The sequence below is a fragment of the Uloborus diversus genome, chromosome 7 (assembly GCF_026930045.1).
Source record: "Uloborus diversus isolate 005 chromosome 7, Udiv.v.3.1, whole genome shotgun sequence".
In the NCBI taxonomy this organism is placed as follows: Eukaryota; Metazoa; Arthropoda; class Arachnida; order Araneae; family Uloboridae; genus Uloborus; species Uloborus diversus.
In genome coordinates this window covers 146,563,760-146,583,086 of record NC_072737.1, presented here as the reverse complement: position 1 = coordinate 146,583,086, position 19,327 = coordinate 146,563,760, and the positions used below count along the sequence as shown (strand labels likewise).

Sequence of the window (19,327 nt, the reverse complement as noted above, 5' to 3'; positions counted from 1 at the left end):
TGCGAATAAAATAAGGCATAACCGTTACTTCAAACTCCCAGGGTCCCTCGTAACCTGCTACTATTTGTAGTTTTACCGGTTGGATAAGGCCCTTAAGACAGCTCTAATTTTTTGATCCAGACCAGAAGTCAAGCAATCCCTGATTCAGCAGGACCCAAGAGACTCACTTAGAGGACTTTGTGACCACGACATATTTATCATGCCCCGTCACCATTAACGAACACGGAGGATCTTCAACCGGCTAGGATGGTTCCCGGGACGCTTCGGTTACGAATCTGACACCCTACCGATCATGCCACCTCGGCCTCACATAACTGTTACTGTCGTGTGCTAAGCACAAAAGTCCTACCTGCAGCTGAGCTAAAAATGAGAAACAAAATGAGATCAAAAGTTTCAGGCCTTCATATGTTTGATTCACATATTACTTTTCCAGATTTTTTTTAAAAAATATTTTCTACTTGTAAATGATTTTAAAACATTGTATTTTAGTAAAATATGTTATAAAGAAACACAACACCTCGTGACAAAAACTCAATTTCGATAAAAAGTGCAGATGCGACTTTTATGCCTAGCACGGCATTGTAGCACGTAGGCCATATAGTCATGGGCCACTCATGAGGGAAGTTGGGGTGTACAAAATCAATAGAGTCTGGATTGAAAAAGTGAAATTAAAGCATGCTTTTATGCACGCTTTATTTCAAGCTTGCCCCATTCGTAAGGGAGCCCACTGCAAAACCACTCGAGGGGGCCTATGAAAAATTAGGCAGCCTAGATACAATCATAGTAATTTGTAAGGAGTTGCCATGATCTAAAATAACGTAGAATTTGCAAAAGCTCATCAGTAAAAATGAACTCAGATAAATTTAAAGGTTTTCATTACAGTTAACTCAGAAAGTCGTATTTCGGCAAATATTTCATACCAAGTAGCTTATGCCACTGTTAGTTCCAGCATCCCATGGATAAAGATTCATAACCTTCTCCGTCACCCACGAACAGTTCTTCATACAGAGCTCCAGGGCACTCACTCCAGCGATCCAGTCCGGACTGGGTCCCAGCATGGTTAATAAGGACATCAGATGGTGGTACTTGTCAACACGGAACACAGCAAAGGTTTTGCCTTGAACATTCGGATACCACAAGCCTTTTGCCTTGATGATGGTGCGAATCTTTTCTGACTGGTTAAAAGAATGACAAAATTACATGTATTTATTATGGCAATGCATTCCTTGAAAATACATAGAATATCTATATATATATACTAGCAAAAATACCCGGCGTTGCCTGGGTCAGTAATAATTATGAGAAACAATCGCTACCTGCATCTGTTTTCTGTTTTAAGTAGAAGAATTTAAAACACACATTTTTGACGTTATTAAAAATCTAGTTTCTTCCTTACTGATAAAACTAAAGTAGCAGTAAGTAGAAAGAGCAAAATAATATTCATTTAGAAACGAAAACACGAAATTTAAGCATATACAAATTTGAAGAATTTTCGAAATATGAAATTAAACTTCACATGTTTAAAAAGATTTATCAGTTAATATTTTTTTTTTACATGGAGTCTTACCTTCTCTGTCTGTCTATTGAAGTACGAACTGTTTAAAAAAATGTAGCCGCGCGCCCGTGATCCCCTTAAACTTGCTTTAGTTATTTTGGAAAATTTTAATTATTGTGGGTTCTTGGTGCAATTTAAAATGCTACCGAATTTGCGGGAATCGTTTTGGGATACCTTGGATAATGCTCCCCCTCCTTACTTTGTAAAACGGTATATTACTAATTTTTGTTAAAGAGATAGTGTCGCCATATGCTAAGATCCTTTTGGTCACCATAAAATGGCGCTAAACAATTTCATCCGAAATGTTTCCAAAATAAGAAGTAAAATTTGGCGATGGTTTGAATTTGTGCACAAAGTCACATTAATGGAAGTTTTTGTGCTGTTTATGGATTTGCCTAATTTAGTTGCTGGATTATTTTACAGTGAAAAAAGTTTTTAAAGATTCTTTGGTTGACGATATTTTGGTTACATGGTGAAAGCTGACAAACATTATTACGTAGTCTTTGACTTCAAAAACCGCGACAGTTGAAAAAACTGCCAAATGCATCCGCTTCTGAAATCTTTCTGCATAAATTTTGGGGAGGTTTCTGCTGTTAGATTGGATAATGATTAAAAAATCCAATTAGCACAATAAAAAAAAACACCATTAATTACACTAAAGTTCCATTTAAATTTAAAACAATCAACCAAATCTAGTTATTATTAGCCAATCTTGGGGGGAAAAACATTACTTTAAGATTTGACTTGAGAAAAGCCTCAGTCAGACGAAACACAAAAATATTCAACAGTTCTAACTATGAACTGGGAGTTGAGATGATACACTAAATAATGAATTGGGTTGAGGAAAGCCTTCGAACATGGAACAAAAAAAGCTCATAACTCGTTTTTCATACAACTTAGAATTTTCTAACAGATGCCATCTTCAGCAGAAAAATAAGCGCTTTCGATGGACACATAATTTTAATATGTGCACGTACTTTTTCACCGTCATATTGGGGCATTTATGCGAAAATTTGGACAAATTTGAATGAAAAAGGAACTATTAATCGGATTTTTTTCGAACTGGTCTACAAACCTCCCCAGTACCAAAAAGAACAAACGGTGAAAGTTTCAGCCAAATCTGCCGGGTAGTTTCTGAGATCTTAGGGAACAAATTTACCAAACTCCATTTTTATATATATATAGATATATATATATAAATGGATGTTGGTAAATGGGGGTGTTCGTTATCTAAAATCTCAGAAACTACCCGGCAGATTATCCTGAAACTTTCACCGTTTGTTGTTTTTGGTACTGGGAAGGTTCATAGACCAGTTCCAAGAAAATCCGATTGATAGTTCTTTTTTTATTCTAATTTAAGACCCAATTTCGTCATAAATCCGAAGGCTTTCATCAATCCAAATCAGTATTTAGTGCATCATCTCAACTCACTGACAATAGATTGAATTGTGTGTATCATTTCTGTTTTTCGTGTTGAATATTCAAGGCTTTTCTCAAGTCAAATCATAAAGAACGTTTTTTCATTTACATTCGGATTTAATATAGTTAAATAATTAGTCTATGAGAGTATCAGGGCTTTTAACATACTCAAAATTTAAAACGTAATGTAGCTTTGTCTTATCCGTGAGAAATATTTTTTATTGTGCAACGTGCAAACATAATTTTCTAGAATAAATGTTATTTCTTAATTAGTAGATTTTTCACTGCATCTATTATTTTTACAAGTTATGATAATATGTGTTAGAACTTAAAGTACTGGTAAAGTAATCGCTTAAAGAGATTGGCAACTAATAAATGGATTTGAATGATTATTTTCTATTAGAACCTCAAATACAATTTAATGGATTTTTTGAAAAATTTATTTGTGCGGATTGAACTCTTACTTTTCACGCATTTACTTGGGCGTTTTGCAACTGGAACTTATTTATTGTCTACTCGAACATGAATCTTGGAGAACTTTTTGCAAGAAGATTTCAATAACTGATATTCTTGGCGATTTTTTCTACTGTCGTTGTTTTTGACTACATAATAATATTTAACGTCTTTCAGGGTGTTGTGAAACTGATCAGAAAAGAACTTTGAATTGTTTTCTATTTTTATTTATTCAATTCTTTATTTATTGTGATTTATGCAAATTTTGATGTAAAGCAATTTATCTGGCAGGTGGCACCAGATAAAATAATACCTTGTGTTGACAGGTCGTCGGCTGCTTTTTACTTCCTTTTACAAAAAAGGAAGTATTGTATTCGCGAAAAAATTTTCACTCAAAAATCGCCCTTAATTTCCATTTTGCTCACCCCCAAATGAATGTTGAGTTTTTTTTTCGATTCGACCACATGCGGAAAAGTGCCTAAGAATGTATAGACACGCGAAATATCCATTTTGACCATCACCGAGGTAATTACAACGACTTTTCTCGTGACGTCTGTATGTATGTGCGTATGTGCGTGTGCGTATGTGCGTATGTGCGTATGTATCTCGCATAACTCAAAAATGGTATGTCCTAGAAAGTTGAAATTTGGTACATAGACTCGTAGTGGGGTCTAGTTGTGCACCTCCCCTTTTGGTTGCTTTCGGATGTTCCTAAGGGGGTCTTTTGCACCTTTTTGGGGGGAAATCATTGTTAATATCAATGCCAACTTAAGTGGTGTTATAATTTGGTAAACACTTGGTGACGTATCGCCAAGCTTTTGGTCGCCAAGTTTTTTCGCCAACTTGTTTTATTACGCCGTCAATGCAAGTTAGGCTTAAAATGATGTACGTACTTCCAATTCAGTAATTATTTGGCGCAAGCAGTTTTTTGAGAAACATTTTCCAGTTGGTCTTACGACCGTAGTTAGGGGGGGTTAGGGTTTTTACGTTAGTTCTTACTTCCTTTTTCAAAAAAGGAAGTATTGTATTCGCGAAAAAAATTTCACCCAAAAATCGGCCTTAATTTCCATTTTGCTCATCCCCAAATGGATGTTGAGTTTTTTTTTCGACCCGACCACACACGGATATGTGCCTAGGAACGTACAGACACCCGAAATATCCATTTTGACGATCCCTGAGTTAGTTACAACGAGTTTTCTCGTGACGTCTGTATGTACGTATGTATGTGCGTATGTGTTTATGTGTATGTGTGTATGTATGTCGCATAACGCAAGAACGGAATGTCCTAGAAAGTTGAAATTTGGTACGTAGACTCCTAGTGGAGTCTAGTTGTGCACCTTCTTTTTTGGTTGCATTCAGATGCTCCAAAGGGGGTCTTTTGCCCCTTTTTGGGGGAAATCATTGTTAATTTCGATGTAAACTCAAGTGGTGTTATAATATGGCGGACACTTGGCGATATATCGCCAGTCTTTTGGTCGCCAAGTTTTGTCGCCAACTTGGCGACAAATTTGGCGGTTTTTTTGTTATTATTATTATTATTTTTTTAAATTTGGTTTCAATTTTTGCCACTGCTGGTGATATTTAGAGAGTAAACTATTGAATTATATTAAAACTGCCAATAATGAGAAAATGACATTAAATTGAAGTAAAAGGAAGTCATGTGATGCACACATCAGCTCGTTTTGTATTAGTGGAAGCGCAACTCTGCGTCTTATAGTGTGGATGGCAAATATCAATAAAGTTCGTATGTAGATATTTTGAGTTAGTTCTTGTACCTATGTGTTCCACATCACGTCTAAAAATATGATCAGAATGCAAGCGAGGAGTCTCCTAACATTTAGTGGCGTCCGTGACGAGGATTTTATAAGAATTTTGAAGTATTTTTAGAAGTGTTTAAGTATTTGTCGATGTTTTCCGATAATTTTTACATTCTGATAAATTTTTGGAATTTTCAAGTTTCTTAAAGTAAATTTTTAGCAATTGTAATAGTTTATAATTCTGTAATGTCGGCATTGTTTTGCTAATTAACGTAACTTTAAATGCTAAAGATGGAAACTTTAAAATTGAAAGCATTGAGGGGTAAACGTACTGGTTTAAGAACTTCTTTTACGAAAACTGCGAATGTCGTAAAAGTAGAGTTAAGTCATCAAGAATTTTCCTCAGATGTAGTGCGAGATAAAATTATTAAGTTAAAAAACGCACAGTTAGAACTTAAAACACTTGATAATCAAATTCTCGATTTATTGGTTTCTGATGAGAATACTTTAGAGGAAGATGTTAATAAAGAAATAGAACAGCGTGAAATGTATTCTGATGAATTCATAACTTTGTCTCGGCAAGTAAATGAAAAATTTCAAAATATTAAACAATTTAAACTAGAATCGAGGTCAACCGATAGTGCTGACTTTTCTTTGAATAAGATTAAACAATATAGACTTCCGAAAATTGAATTAAAAAAGTTTGACGGGGAGTTATTAAATTGGTTGTCGTTCTGGTCCCAATTTGAAAAAATTCACAGCGATACTGATTTGTAAGAGAGTGACAAATTTGCCTATTTAATTCAGTAAATGAAATTCGGTTCTCGAGCTAGAGAGTTTATTGAAAGTTATCCAGTTACTTCCGAGAATTATGATAAAGCTGTTTCAGCTTTGAAAGAACGTTTCGGAAAGCCGGAACTATTAGTAGAAGTATATGTCCGAGAGTTAATGAAGTTAATTGTTTCTAATGTTAAAGCAAATAGCAAGGATAAATTATCGCTCGATAAACTGTATGATAAATTGAAGCTCATTTGAGAGCTTTGGAATCTTTAGGTTTAAAGTCACACGAAAATACAGCTTGGTTGTTTCCGATGGTGGAGTCATGTCTTACCGAGGATGTTTTGAAAGCGTGGCAAAGAAGTTCGCTCTTTAACGAGCCTGAAGGAGTTGATGTTTCTCGCCTTTCCAATTTAATGAAATTTTTGAAAGCTGAAGTGGAGGGTGAAGAGAGGGTAAAACTAGCTCGCAGTGGGTTAGATAATTTTAGTCATAAAGAGGGAAATCGTGAATTGAAAGGAAAATTTAAGTTTCAGAAAAAAGCTCACATTTCCACTGCTTCAAGTTTTCTTATCGAGCTGGTCTTTTTTGTGATAAAATGCATGATTTTAAAAAATTGCTATGTGGCACGTGCATTATCTCTTGATGAAAGGATAGCTAAAGTTAAAGAAAAAATATGTTGTCAAAAATGTTTAGAGCCAAATCATATAGCAAAATTTTGTAAACAGTTTATTAAGTGTTTTTCTTGCTGTAAAGCGCATTTAAATATTTTATGTCCAGAGTTGAATGAAACAATTCAGCCAATAGAGGAAAAGCAGGTAGCTGAAATATTGCATACAACTACAGTCGGGCAAACTTGTACCCCGGAGGTAGCTTTAATGACTTTGTGGATAAGAATAGCGGGAGTTCAGGGGTGTAAAGAAATAAGAGCCTTTTTAGATTGTGGTTCCCAAAAATCATACATTTTGGAATCATTGGAGACAGAGCTAGGATTACCCGTTGTGTCAAAAGAAAATGTAGCTCTTACTTTATTTGGGGGTACTGAAACTGAACCAAAGTTGTATAACAAATACAGAGCAAAGTTCTGCTCGATCAGCTCGTATAGGTATCCAAATTTAGAATTTGAATTCTTGGATCAGAAGGTAATTTGTGGGGATATACCTCGGGTACCAAAGGGTCCGATATTGAAAGAATTAAAGCGAAATCGGATTTGGTTGTCGGATTTAGGTGAAATTTGTCCTAAAATAGAAATGCTCATAGTAGTTACATATAGGTAGTGACACACATAGGTAGTGGAAAATTCTTACTGGACGAGTTAAGCAATTGAAAGGGGGTTTAACCGCTATTTGTACAAAATTGGGCTGGACTGTTTGCAGTGTATCAGATGATTTTCATAAAGGGAAAAATGCTTCTGCCTTTTGTACGAGTTTAGCAATACAGGATTTAAAGATTTCCGATCTTTGGAGCTTAGAAACCATCGGAATTTTGGATGCTAATCGCATCTTAAATAACTCTTTAGAGAAAAAAATAGCACGTGAGCAATTTTTGAATTCTCTCTCGAGAAACGAGGAGAGTCGTTATAGTGTGGGGTTGCCTTGGCTGGGATGCAATGTAGAATTACCCTCAAATCGTCACATAGCCGAAAAAAGGTTGTTCAATGTAACCCATAGACTTTAATCTTTGAAAAAATATGAGGAATATGATAAAATTTTTAAACAGTGGTTAGAAGATTGTGTAATTGAAGCGGTACCAAATAATGAATTGCATTTTAAAGGGCATTATTTACCCCATCATCCAGTCTTTAAACCTAGTAATGTTACGACTAAGATAAGACCCATTTTTGACGCGTCATGCAAAGTTAATAGATCACCATCTTTTAATGATTGTTTGGTTAAAGGCCGAAATTTAATCGAAGAAATTCCATCTATTTTGTTGGGTTTTAGAGAAAAAAGTATTGGCGTTACGTCCGATATTCGACGTGCATTTTTGCAGATTGAGTTGAGGAAAGAAGACAGGGACTTTTTGAGATTTTTTGGGGGGAGAAAGGCAAGTTGAAGGTTCTTCGTCACACAAGAATCGTGTTCGGGGTACGGCCGAGCCCATTTTTACTGGGGGCGGTTATTTCCTTCCATTTGTCAAAAGTACCGCCTAATCAAAAGGATATTGCGCGAAAATTAGACAGATCATTTTAAGTTGATAATTGCGTGACTTCACTAGATAATGAAAAAGATCTCGTGGATTTTTTAAATTCCTCTACTGAAATTTTAGCTGAAGCTCGAATGGACTTGCGTATGTGGTCATATGGTCCAGTAGAGAAAGATATTTAATTGGTGCCAAAATATTCGAGCGCGGATTCTCCGGCAAAGAATCCCGTTTTAGTTTTAGGAATTATGTGGGACAGAAAGTTAGATGATCTTCATGTAAAAATTGAGAACGTAGCGGTTTCAGAAAAAGTGACTAAAAGGGAGGTTTTGTCTTTAACGCAATCAATTTTTGATCCCTTGGGATTTTTGACACCAGTTTTATAGCAAGCAAAGTTGTTACTACAGGAAATTTGGGAGATGAAAGTAGACTGGGATATCCCTTTACCCCATAACACTAGAAACAAATTTTTAAAATGGTATAATCAACTGAAAATTCTGTATGATTTGCGAATACCGCGGCGTATAATGTTCGGAGATCGAAGTACTTGGTCACTTCATATATTTTGTGATGCTAGCCAGCATGCATATGCAACTATAATTTTTTTGAGGTCTGAGAGTGAAGGGGAAATATTTGTCAGGTTTGTAGCGGCCAAGTCGAGAGTTGCTCCATTAAAACGAATTACTATTCCGCGTCTAGAATTTATGTCTTGTATGTTAGGTGTGCGCCTTTCTAAATACGTGTCAGAAGCACTCACATTACATGTAGCGAAATATTTTTGGACAGATTGAGCACAGCATTATTTTGGATTCGAAGAAATGACGCGTGGGGAACTTTTGTGGGTAATCGGGTTAGAGAAATTTGCTCAGTTACAAATACAAATCAGTGGTCACATATTTCAAGTCATTTAAACTTCGCAGATTTACCTTCACGAGGTTGTTTTCCTCTTCAGTTTTCTAAATCAGATTGGTGGCGTGGGCCTGTTTGGCTTGAAAGTTCTAAAGATAATTGGCAAAAATCTGAGGTTAAAGCAAATAAAACTTTAGTTTTTGCAGAACGCAAGAAAGGCATATGTGTAAATCTTAGTGCCATAGTAGAAAGTGATATAGTTAAATGGTACGAGAAGTTTTCTAAATTTTTAAAAGTATGAGTTTTAAGTTGGGTAAAAAGATTCATTAAAAATTGTCAAAAAATAACGGTAATTCGAGAACCTTTCTTGCTAGATTCCGACATAAAAGAATCTAAAATTGCGCTTCTTGCTCTTGTTCAGGCGGAAAGTTTTACGGAAATGGGAGACTCTATTGGCGGCATTTTGACCATAAGAGATCAAAGTGGTTTAAGAAGAGTAAGAACCCGAATCGTCGAAAGAGAAGATTCCTATGAATTCCGGTATCCTATTTTATTGCCATCTAAGCACTACATAGGTGAACTGTTTAGTCAGAGACAATCACTTGAAATATACACATGCTGGAACTCAAGCATTGACTGTTATAATGAGAGAAGAATTGTGGATAATAGGTGCTAGACGCACAATCCGATCAATTGTTAAGAACTATGTTCGATGTAAAAGATTTACTGCAAAACCTCCAACTACTAGATCCATTCAGTTACCACTGGACAGTGTTCGTGGTGCTTTCGCCTTTGAGGTCACCGGAATAGATTTATGCGGTCCGCTTATTCTCCGGAATAAAACTAAGACTTGGATAATATTTTTTACGCGTACGGTGTACCGATGCATACATTTAGAGTTGGTGTCATCCATAAGCACAAATACCTTCATACAAGCACTTCGGCATTTCATAGCCCGAAGAGGTCGTCCGTCTGTGTACACCGACAATGGGACTAATTTTGTTGGAGCGTTGAGATTGCTGAGAAGAATAGATTGGAAAAAAGTGATATTACTGGAAACGTTAAGCCCCATCACTTGGAATTTTATTCCGCCCACAGCTGCGTGGTGGGGCGGATGGTGGGAGCGTCTAGTTCGTACCACTAAGTAATTATTAGTACGAGTCTTGGGACAAGCATCCGTAACCTATGAGGAATTACTTACTCTCCTGTGTGACGTGGAGTCGGTGATGAACTGTCGTCCTCTAACCTATGTCTCGAACGACACGGAGGATTTAACGCCTTTAACACATTCTATGTTTATACAAGACATTAAATTTTCAGGTACCCCAGATTTGGACCTGTTAGATCGAGATAAACTTTTAGTACGCCAACGCTTTTGCCAAGAGTTGCGGGAACAACTTCGAAGTCGTTTCCTCAAGGAGTACCTCGGACAATTAGTGCAGAGACATGAACAAACTCATTGTGAGCTAAAATTAGGGGACATTGTATTGGTCGGAAGCGAAAATCTCAAACAAATTAACTGGCCAATTGCGCGTATTCAGGAACTGTGTACTGGAACAGATGTACGGGTAAGAGTCGTGAAAGTAAAAACCCAAAATGGTACATTGATTCGTCCTGTACGAAAATTGTACCCTTCAGAAGTGTGCTCCTGTTTTAAAAATAGCATTATCTAATTTTTGATTCAAGCAAATCAAAAAGGTGGGAGTGTTGTGAAACTGATCAGAAAAGAACTTTGAACTGTTTTCTATTTTTATTTATTCAATTATTTATTTATTGTGATTTATGCAAATTTTGATGTAAAGCAATTTATCTGGCAGGTGGCGCCAGATAAAATAATACCTTGTGTTGAGAGGTAGTCGGCTGCTTTTTTTGTATTAGTGGAAGCGCAACTCTGCGCCTTATAGTGTGGATGGCAGACATAAATAAAGTTCGTATGTAGATATTTTGAGTTAGTTCTTGTACCTATGTGTTCCACATCACGTCTAAAAATATGGTCGGAATGCAAGCGAGGAGTCTCCTAACACAGGGTGTAACCAAAATTAAACGATTATTGTCTGATATTTGACGACCTGGCCAAAATATAAAAGATCGATATAACATTCTCTAAGTAGCAAACTTGAGGTTTTATTCCCCTCCCCCTTTTGTGTTGACCGATTCCTTATTTAGCTATTAAAAAAACCTTTAAAACTTTTGCCAAAGTGTAAAATAATCCACATACTATAATAAGCAAACATTTAAACAAGACTAAAACTTCTATTCATTTGCGTTTTCACAAATAATTGCCAAATTTTCTCTATTCATTTCGAATCATTTCGGACATAAAAAATTAGGTCCATTTTCTGGTCAGCAATAATGTCTCAGCGTTTGGTTAATATTTTTCTTCGATAAAAATTAGTGACATAATAATACCTAAGTATTTTTTCTTAAAGTAGTGAGGGAGGCAGAATTATCCAAGGTATCTCAAAACGGTTACGGCAAATTTGGCGAAATTTTAAATCGTACCTTAAACCTACCATTATTCAAGTTTCTTAAATGACTTAAGTGTATCGGGACTACAGACTGCAAAATTTTTTAACATTTTGTACTTCAATGACCATATAGGGAAGGCTAGACACTATGTTCTAGGAATAAATTGATTAAAACAGATTAATCTTTTCAAACAAATGAGGTTCTTTATACATATTGCTGTTTTAGATTTATGAGTAGAAAAGAAGCTCAATTTTTAATCAAGTCAAAGCAGTGCGTTTTGAGTTTATGTAGCTAAGAATAAAAACAAAGTATCTGTTGTTTCTCAATATTATTATAGACCCAGGCAACGCCGGGTATTTTTGTTAGTATTATATAAAAATTTTAATGATTCTTTTCAATAATAGTGCAAACAATGCCGGATCTACGATTTCTCCGAACTGGGGCAAAAACTTGAAAGTGCCACCCTTACGTATCTTCCTTCAAGTAATTTTATCTTGTTTCAACGAAGAAAAGCTCTTCGTTGAAAAGAAAGGGCACTAACTTGCTCACCCCCCTATCCGGCACTGAAAACTATGTATATTGAGCTTCGAACTTCAAATTCTTATTACTTCTTTTCGAAAACAGGATACTCGTGTGTTCATTTCATGGCAAAGGATTGAGCGTAGCTTACGTATCTTTTTTTTTTCTACTAACGTCAGACAACAAAGTAATTAATAAGTGCCAAAAAAATTGGCTTTGTGAATGGAGCGAGGTAATAAACATCTGAGCTCGTTTTAAGGGAATTTATTGTAAAAAAATGACATTATTGATAGGTCGTTTGCGCAATTGCCCTTTATTTACTTCGGACAGCAAAGCACTGTTTGTATTTTTCGGTTAAAACAAGCATAGTCAGTTTATTTACTTGTAAAATTCTCAGGGAATATATCAGTTACAATTTTCTTTCCCAAAATCCCATCTATTTATTTTGGTATTACTGGAAATAAAGCAACATTATGAACTGGACCTAAAATCTTTCAGTCAGTTAAAAAAAAAAAAGAATGCCTTATGAAGTACAAAATTTAAATTTAAAACGGATGCTGTAAAGGAGATCCTTTTTTTTCTCCACCGCCTCAACAACAAGCTATCAATGAATCAAAAATATGCCAACAACAATTTACTATTCTTGTGTCATAAAAAATAGATTACCGGTATAATATTGTTCGAGCTTTTAAATAAATTTAGCAAAATCTGCTAACTTAGATGAAATAGTTGAAATACTCTCTGACTTTACTTCTGCTTTGAGCTCGGACTCCAATCTTCTCGTACTGCCTTTTTCTGCTACTTCTTTTACACCTTCAGAAGCGATGCCACCATATTCAAAAATACGGAAATCATTTCGGTGGGAAGCTCCAATCACGTCAGAAAAATGCGTCAGCCATTCGTCTGGGGGAAAAAAATAATTATTCTCTTGCACATTCTTATGAAGGTTAGAATTTTGCTCGGTAGGCAATACGTCACTTGTTTTGTACCATCATTAAACTTTAAATGGTGGACAATTCCGAAAGTTTTAGCAAATGTTACATTCTTTTTATGATAGGCAAAAAATAATCAATCATTTTTGAGACTTTGAGAAATTTAATTTAGCCCCAATATAATTCTTTCTGAATCCAGAAAAAAAAAATCAATAAACTAGCACAAAAACTAGCAAAAATTTATTAAAGCTTAACTATTTTTAACTGTAATTCATTTTTTTTTCTGGGTTTCACAAAAGTCACCTTTTTTATTGATTTTTTGTGTTTACGCAAACACTCGAATGAAAAAAAATTTGATCTATCGATTTAATTTTTTTAAAAAGTGGTAATAATTATATTACTGTGAAATTAAACTCCAAAATCTGATGTGCCTGCAATACATTTTATTTAAATAATGAGAAATAAAAGTAATGCGGAAAAAAAAAACACGTTTTTTTCGGATGAAATTCTAAATACTTGGCTTCGGGTTCCAGACCCCTTTCAGTCTATTAACTCATTCTCGTCTTATTTTTTTCTCTTTCATATGTCCGTTGTCAGACTTTGTTTTAAATCGTTTTTTTTGTGCACTGATGAAGGGGTTTGGTTTTATAACCCCAAAACAGTTGTTTGCAGACTTTTTTTTATACACTTATGAAGGGGTTTGGTTTTATTACCCCGAAACAGTTGTTTGCAGAGTTTTTTTAAACTCTTTTTGATTGCTTTTATATGTACATGTATACATGTAGTCATATTTTCACTCATTTGGCTACAAAGTCAATTTTTAGTCTTTTATTTACATCTTTGGAAATTCATTGCATTTTCCAGAAAAATTTTAGAAAAAAACTTTCTCTTTTTGGCTTTTTCACATTTAAAAGTCAAATATAATATAATATTAATCTTATAATAAGCAATCAATAATTATTAAATTTTCATGCAATAATAAATAATCGTGTTAAATTTTAGAGCTATGCAATGAATATTAGAGAAAAAAAGAAGGATGTCCGTCTACCTTAATACACACGAAAAAAATAAAAGGTTACGATTTTGCTTTTTTATGAATGTAAGGGGTTTCATGTATGAAAATATATTCATTTATTTAACTTAACGATTGAAGTGCGGGTCTTTGAAAATGATACATTTTTTTTCTACCAGCTTAGATGAGTTAAGCTAAAAAAAAATCCCCCCTCTTTTTTTACGAATGCTAATTCGACTTACTTGTTGGAAAATCTTTAGGATGTGTATGTCTAGACCAAATTCCCTCAAATGTGAGCTCATATTTTGCTTCATCACAGGCACAGCATTCATCTAAAACATCCGGCTGTTCATCTGGGTTCTCTTGCTCTAAAATTCGGAAAGAGTTTATGTATCAGTTCAACGGATTTCAAGCATTTGTTATTTGATATTTAATCTTAAACTAATACTTTGTATCAGGGTAACCAGGAACGGACACAAGGGAAAGGTCATCTTCCCTCCCTTCAGGGACCCACTACCGGTAATCTTCTGAAAATGAAATTCAAAGAACGCAAATTTAGACGAGTTTTATTGATGCGGTAATAAGGGAGGTTAGGGTTGGGACCCCACTCGGAACTGTTTCGAAATTGAAGTCCAAAACCTTTGTCATCAATATTTTTAAATCAGTATACTCAGCAAAAAGTAAGTAATAAAATCAATCTCACTCCTTCCTTGAAAAATTTCTGGATCCGTCCTTGGGGGTGTCTTAACCAAAGTAGGTTGACTTACAGCGAGAGGTTTTTCGCATTTTTTAAAAACAGAATAAGACTTATTACCGAGCTTGCTTGGAAACTAAACGCTACGGGTTCCGCGTTCGACTGACCGCCTAACAGGAATGTCTGCATTGCAACACGAAGCCCTCCCTCATGCAAACTGAGATGGGCCTAGGGCCCTGTTCCCATGGGTTGTTGTGCCATTGTGTTTAGTTTAAACTTAGAGTATACATAACAGAAGATTAGTTTTTAGTATTTATGCACCTCAAGATTTTCGGTATTCGTCCTTAGACGAGTTAACTTCGAAATTGGTTGAACATGAAAGAAACAAGGGAGGGTGAAACAAGCTTTTTTCGTGAATCGTCGTTGCTTGTTAACTAAGAGAAATAAATTTTAACTGAAACCTCGCGCCAAACTTCCCGGTAATGAGCACATTGTGGAAGCCATGATTTGCAAATAGTATTTACTACACTCTCGATTTTCTTAAAATTTGATAGTTTTGACTTTTCCGCCTGGTGCCAACAACGCTGAGTATTATATCTTTATGTAGTGAGATATTATTTTGAAAGGAAGAAAGATAAACAAAAAAATAAATAAATAAGACAAACCTTTAAGAAGTTACGAAAACAAGTAGAAGTAATATTCAAAAGTGAAAAGATACATAATTAATTAATATGTGGGATGAAATAAAATGAATCATTTCGATATCAATCACTAAAAAAACTTGGAAAAAAAATTACTAACGTTTCGAGAAAAAAAAAAAAAAAAACACACACACACACATACAGCTTTTTTAAATTAACTTTTATAATTTAAATATTGTTCCGATGAGAAATAGGCATAAACACAAATTACCTTTTAATATGAAACTTAATTTGAATTTTTTTTTTTCTCATTTTTATTTAGAAAAATATTTAACTTCGATTACCTTCTTCACACAATTCTTTACTTAAATCTCCTTCATCCATAAACCACTGTTCTCTGTTTTCTTGCACAGTTGCCCTAAAGTAAAAACAGTAAATTTTTTGTAGTAAATCGTATTAAAGAGTTTTCCCCCGGGAAACTGAGAACCCGGATTACCAGAAAATCGCCGGAACTTTCAAAGTTTTTTCTCTCGGGATATCAAATGATCTCTCCCTGCTTTTTTACCTAGGACACTGGGCACCTGGGTTTCCGGGAAATCATTGGAACTTTCTAGCATTCCCGCAGAAAAATCGGACCACGAATTACTGAAAAATCAAAGAAAATTTTAAAGTTCCTCCCTCCCCTTCCCAAGAAACCGGGAACCCCAGAATTCGCTAGAAATTTTTTATTTTCTTGTGTTTCCAGAGAATTCTAGGAAGTACGAAGTTATAGCAAGGAAAGGTAGCTTTTTTAGTCTCTAGAATTATGCTAGAATACTTAGGTGGTGATGCTTTACCAGTGCTGCGGAGTCGGAGAGGGACTGATTTTGGGGTAAAAGAATCGGAGTCGAAGTCAGAGTTGAAGGTTCCAAAATTCCTGGATTCGGGGTAGGTCATTTCCTCCTCGACTCCGCAGCTCGATGGTTGCAACACTTAATCTGTAACTGAATGTTATTAAAGGGTAGCAAAGTTTAGCCGACTTAGAATTGATTACTCTGACTGCAATTGTATCTTGCTTGAAGAGGACACTATTTTAATAGCCACTTTCTCAAACATTATTTTTTCTCACAAACAACAAATTTCTGAGATTCAATCTTTTACCTGAACATTACACATCCGCTTCCAGCAGGTGGCGCTTTCCACGTGGCTCGTATGTCTTCTTTCGGAAGTAAGAATGCATGGACAATTGCATTAGGACAGTCCTCGGAATACCTGGCCATAGGTCCCCTGTATAACTGTAAGTGACGTAGTTACATTAAGCATACAAGAATGTGTGTAAACTAAAGGAATCTTCATGTGAGTAAAACACAAATTTTCAAGAAAATATCGCTAAATTAGCTATTACAAGGCATTTCTACTGTGGGCAAGTAAAGAGCAATTTCTGCAAAATTTTCATTTTTTTTTTAAGCAATCACGATTGCTTATTGTTCTCACTTGACTGTTTTGATGTCCTTTGATTTTATTTTCCCACCGTCACCCTCTGCACCATCACCGTCGACCGGCTCCTCACGAAGCTGCTCCTATAGCGAAAGCCGTCTCCAGGTTGCATCCATGTCCTACACACACGCGCATACATACACAACTACACACACACACACACACACACACACACACACACACGCACGCACACACATATACACACAAACACATACACACACATACACCTACACACATACACAAACACATACACACACATACACCTACACACATACACACACACAAATACATACAGACACCTACACATGCACACACACACAAACACATACACACACTCATACAAACAACTACCCACGCATTCATGCCTGCACACAGACACAAACACATATGCCTACACTCACATACACATACCCCCCTCCCCCCACATACACACACATTCATACACACAACTACTCACACACTTATGCCTGCACACAGACACAAAAACACATGCCTACACACATATACACATACCCCTACACACAACACACATACCCCCCACACACAAACACACACGCCTACATACACACACTCGTGATTGCGAAAAACATAATTTGAATTCAAGATGTCAAAATTCAAATTAATTTTTTTTTTTTTTTTTTTTTTGTTTTTTGCACATTTATCATCTATTGTACGTTAGCTATATTGTACAAGCTTGCTTATTTGGTTTCCGCTGAAAAAAAGCACGAAAAAAAGGTCAAATTTCAAAGCTTCTCATTTGTTAGTATATAACTCAAAACGCGTTTTTTCAAATATCTTGAAAACTAATTTCTGCAGATACTGATGTTTACCTGCCCATGGCAGTTTAGTGGGGCTTATTTCTCAGTCCAGTTTCAATCTTACCTTGTGATATATTTAAGGGGGGGGGATTTTAAATGTCGGCAAAAAGTAAGGTAAACCAAGTGAACACCTTTTAGTTTTCTTTCACTCACAACTATCTTTTAGTGTGTTGAGTACTCTTTTTTTTTTTTTTTTTTTTGCTGTGATGAACGTGCTTCACTGTAGCCCTGAAATAGTACTTGACTGTCAATTTTTGATAACTTGAATGCTTTAAACGTAGACATCTGTTGATAAAAAAATTATGGTCAGGTACACAAAAATTGCTAGCTGCCACTCCTCTCTGGTGAAAAGAGCTTGTAATAACGTCTTTTTAAAAAATTTCGAGGAATTCTAAATACAAAACAAGTTACAGGCCACCAAGGCTTGTTTAAGGTAAGGAGGCCCTAGGCCAAACAGATTTTTGAGGCCCCTTGAGTAAAACCTTACAATTTTAGCCACCAGCTAAGACAATTTTAGCCATTGGATAAGACAATTTTACCCATTTGGGGCCCCTAAAATGCGGGAGGCCAAGGCCTAGTTAGCCTATTCAGTAATCAGGCCCGACTGACAGTCACGACTTTAACAAATTCATATGCCTCAAGCGTTCTTCAAACATAATTTTACTAAGCAGATAAAAAATACGAATGAATGGTATTTTGGCTTCTAGGAATCGTTATGATTTGATCTCTTCTACAATCAATTCACACGAATATTATTTATATTTTTGAGAAATGTCTGTACTTCTATAAACGTATATGGGTACGTAATGAGTATTACGAGTTTCATACCTGCAAATTACCAACATCGGCTCTCGTTGACATGTCATTTTTTATTTCTTTTCGGCTCCACTGTGATCATGAACCCAACGAATTTCTTCGGATTTATTTCTGAACTATCATCTTGCAGCGTGACTGTAAAAAAAATGAAATGAATAAATTTTTTAAGAAATTAAAAAACTGACTTTCAACCATTGACGAAAATGTTGATGGTGTGAAAAAAAAGGGTTTCTATAAAGCAACTGAGATTGACATTTTTTAATTATTAAAAAATCTCAACTGTTTAAGGGGTTTACAGTACCTCAAAAAATAATCAAAGTATGAAAAAAACTTTTTATTGTATATTTCAAAACTAAAAACTATTCCAAACACAGGGAAAAAGTTTCGTTGCTTTAGTTCAAATGTTTAAAAAGTTATGAGGGGTTTTAGGTCGTGCTCTTAGGCAAAAGAATAACTTTAAATTGCTTTTTTTCTTGATGATCGTTTTTTTTTGTTTTTTGTTTTCATGTCATTAGAATACCTAAGCATTTTATAAATTACTCAAATGTTTAGAGCATGTTATACCTTTAAAAACCAAATTTTTTTATTAAAAAAATTGTTTTTTTTACATAATTAATCACCAGAAAGTTTTTCTAATGATACACATAAGCAAATGAATGCACAGATTTTTAGAGATGTTATTGTGATCGTTTAACAAAAAAAAAAAAAAAAATTAATTAGTGCAAAAACAAAAAAAGTCTTAGGGATTTTAAAAAAATTAAAAATTTCCTGAATTTTTTGAATTTTTTAAAAAAAGTAGGCAATATTTTAAATTTTTGAAAATAAATTATTGATTACAAAAATAAGTATGCATGTTTATGGTTTCAAAAAAAAAAAAGAAATTTATTTACATTAAAAAATGTCTGCAAGGTAATGTAACCCCTTAAAACACCTAGGGTGATTTTGCATAATATTCGAGTTATGGCTTTTGCCAGATGAAAATTAAGAAACTACACAAA

General features: G+C 35.0%; 1 protein-coding gene across 1 annotated transcript in view; it reads right to left on the bottom strand.

The window, feature by feature from the left end:
- LOC129225789 (spondin-1-like) overlaps positions 1 to 18,426 on the bottom strand; it is a 42,771-nt gene extending 24,345 nt beyond the window's left edge. Inside the window, 7 exon segments of the mRNA XM_054860299.1 lie at positions 921 to 1,175; positions 12,692 to 12,843; positions 14,127 to 14,252; positions 15,564 to 15,637; positions 16,360 to 16,493; positions 18,342 to 18,392; positions 18,394 to 18,426. Of these exon segments, the coding sequence (XP_054716274.1) occupies positions 921 to 1,175; positions 12,692 to 12,843; positions 14,127 to 14,252; positions 15,564 to 15,637; positions 16,360 to 16,493; positions 18,342 to 18,392; positions 18,394 to 18,411 (810 nt within the window). The 5' untranslated portion in view covers positions 18,412 to 18,426.
- Between the last annotated feature and the right edge of the window lie 901 nt (positions 18,427 to 19,327).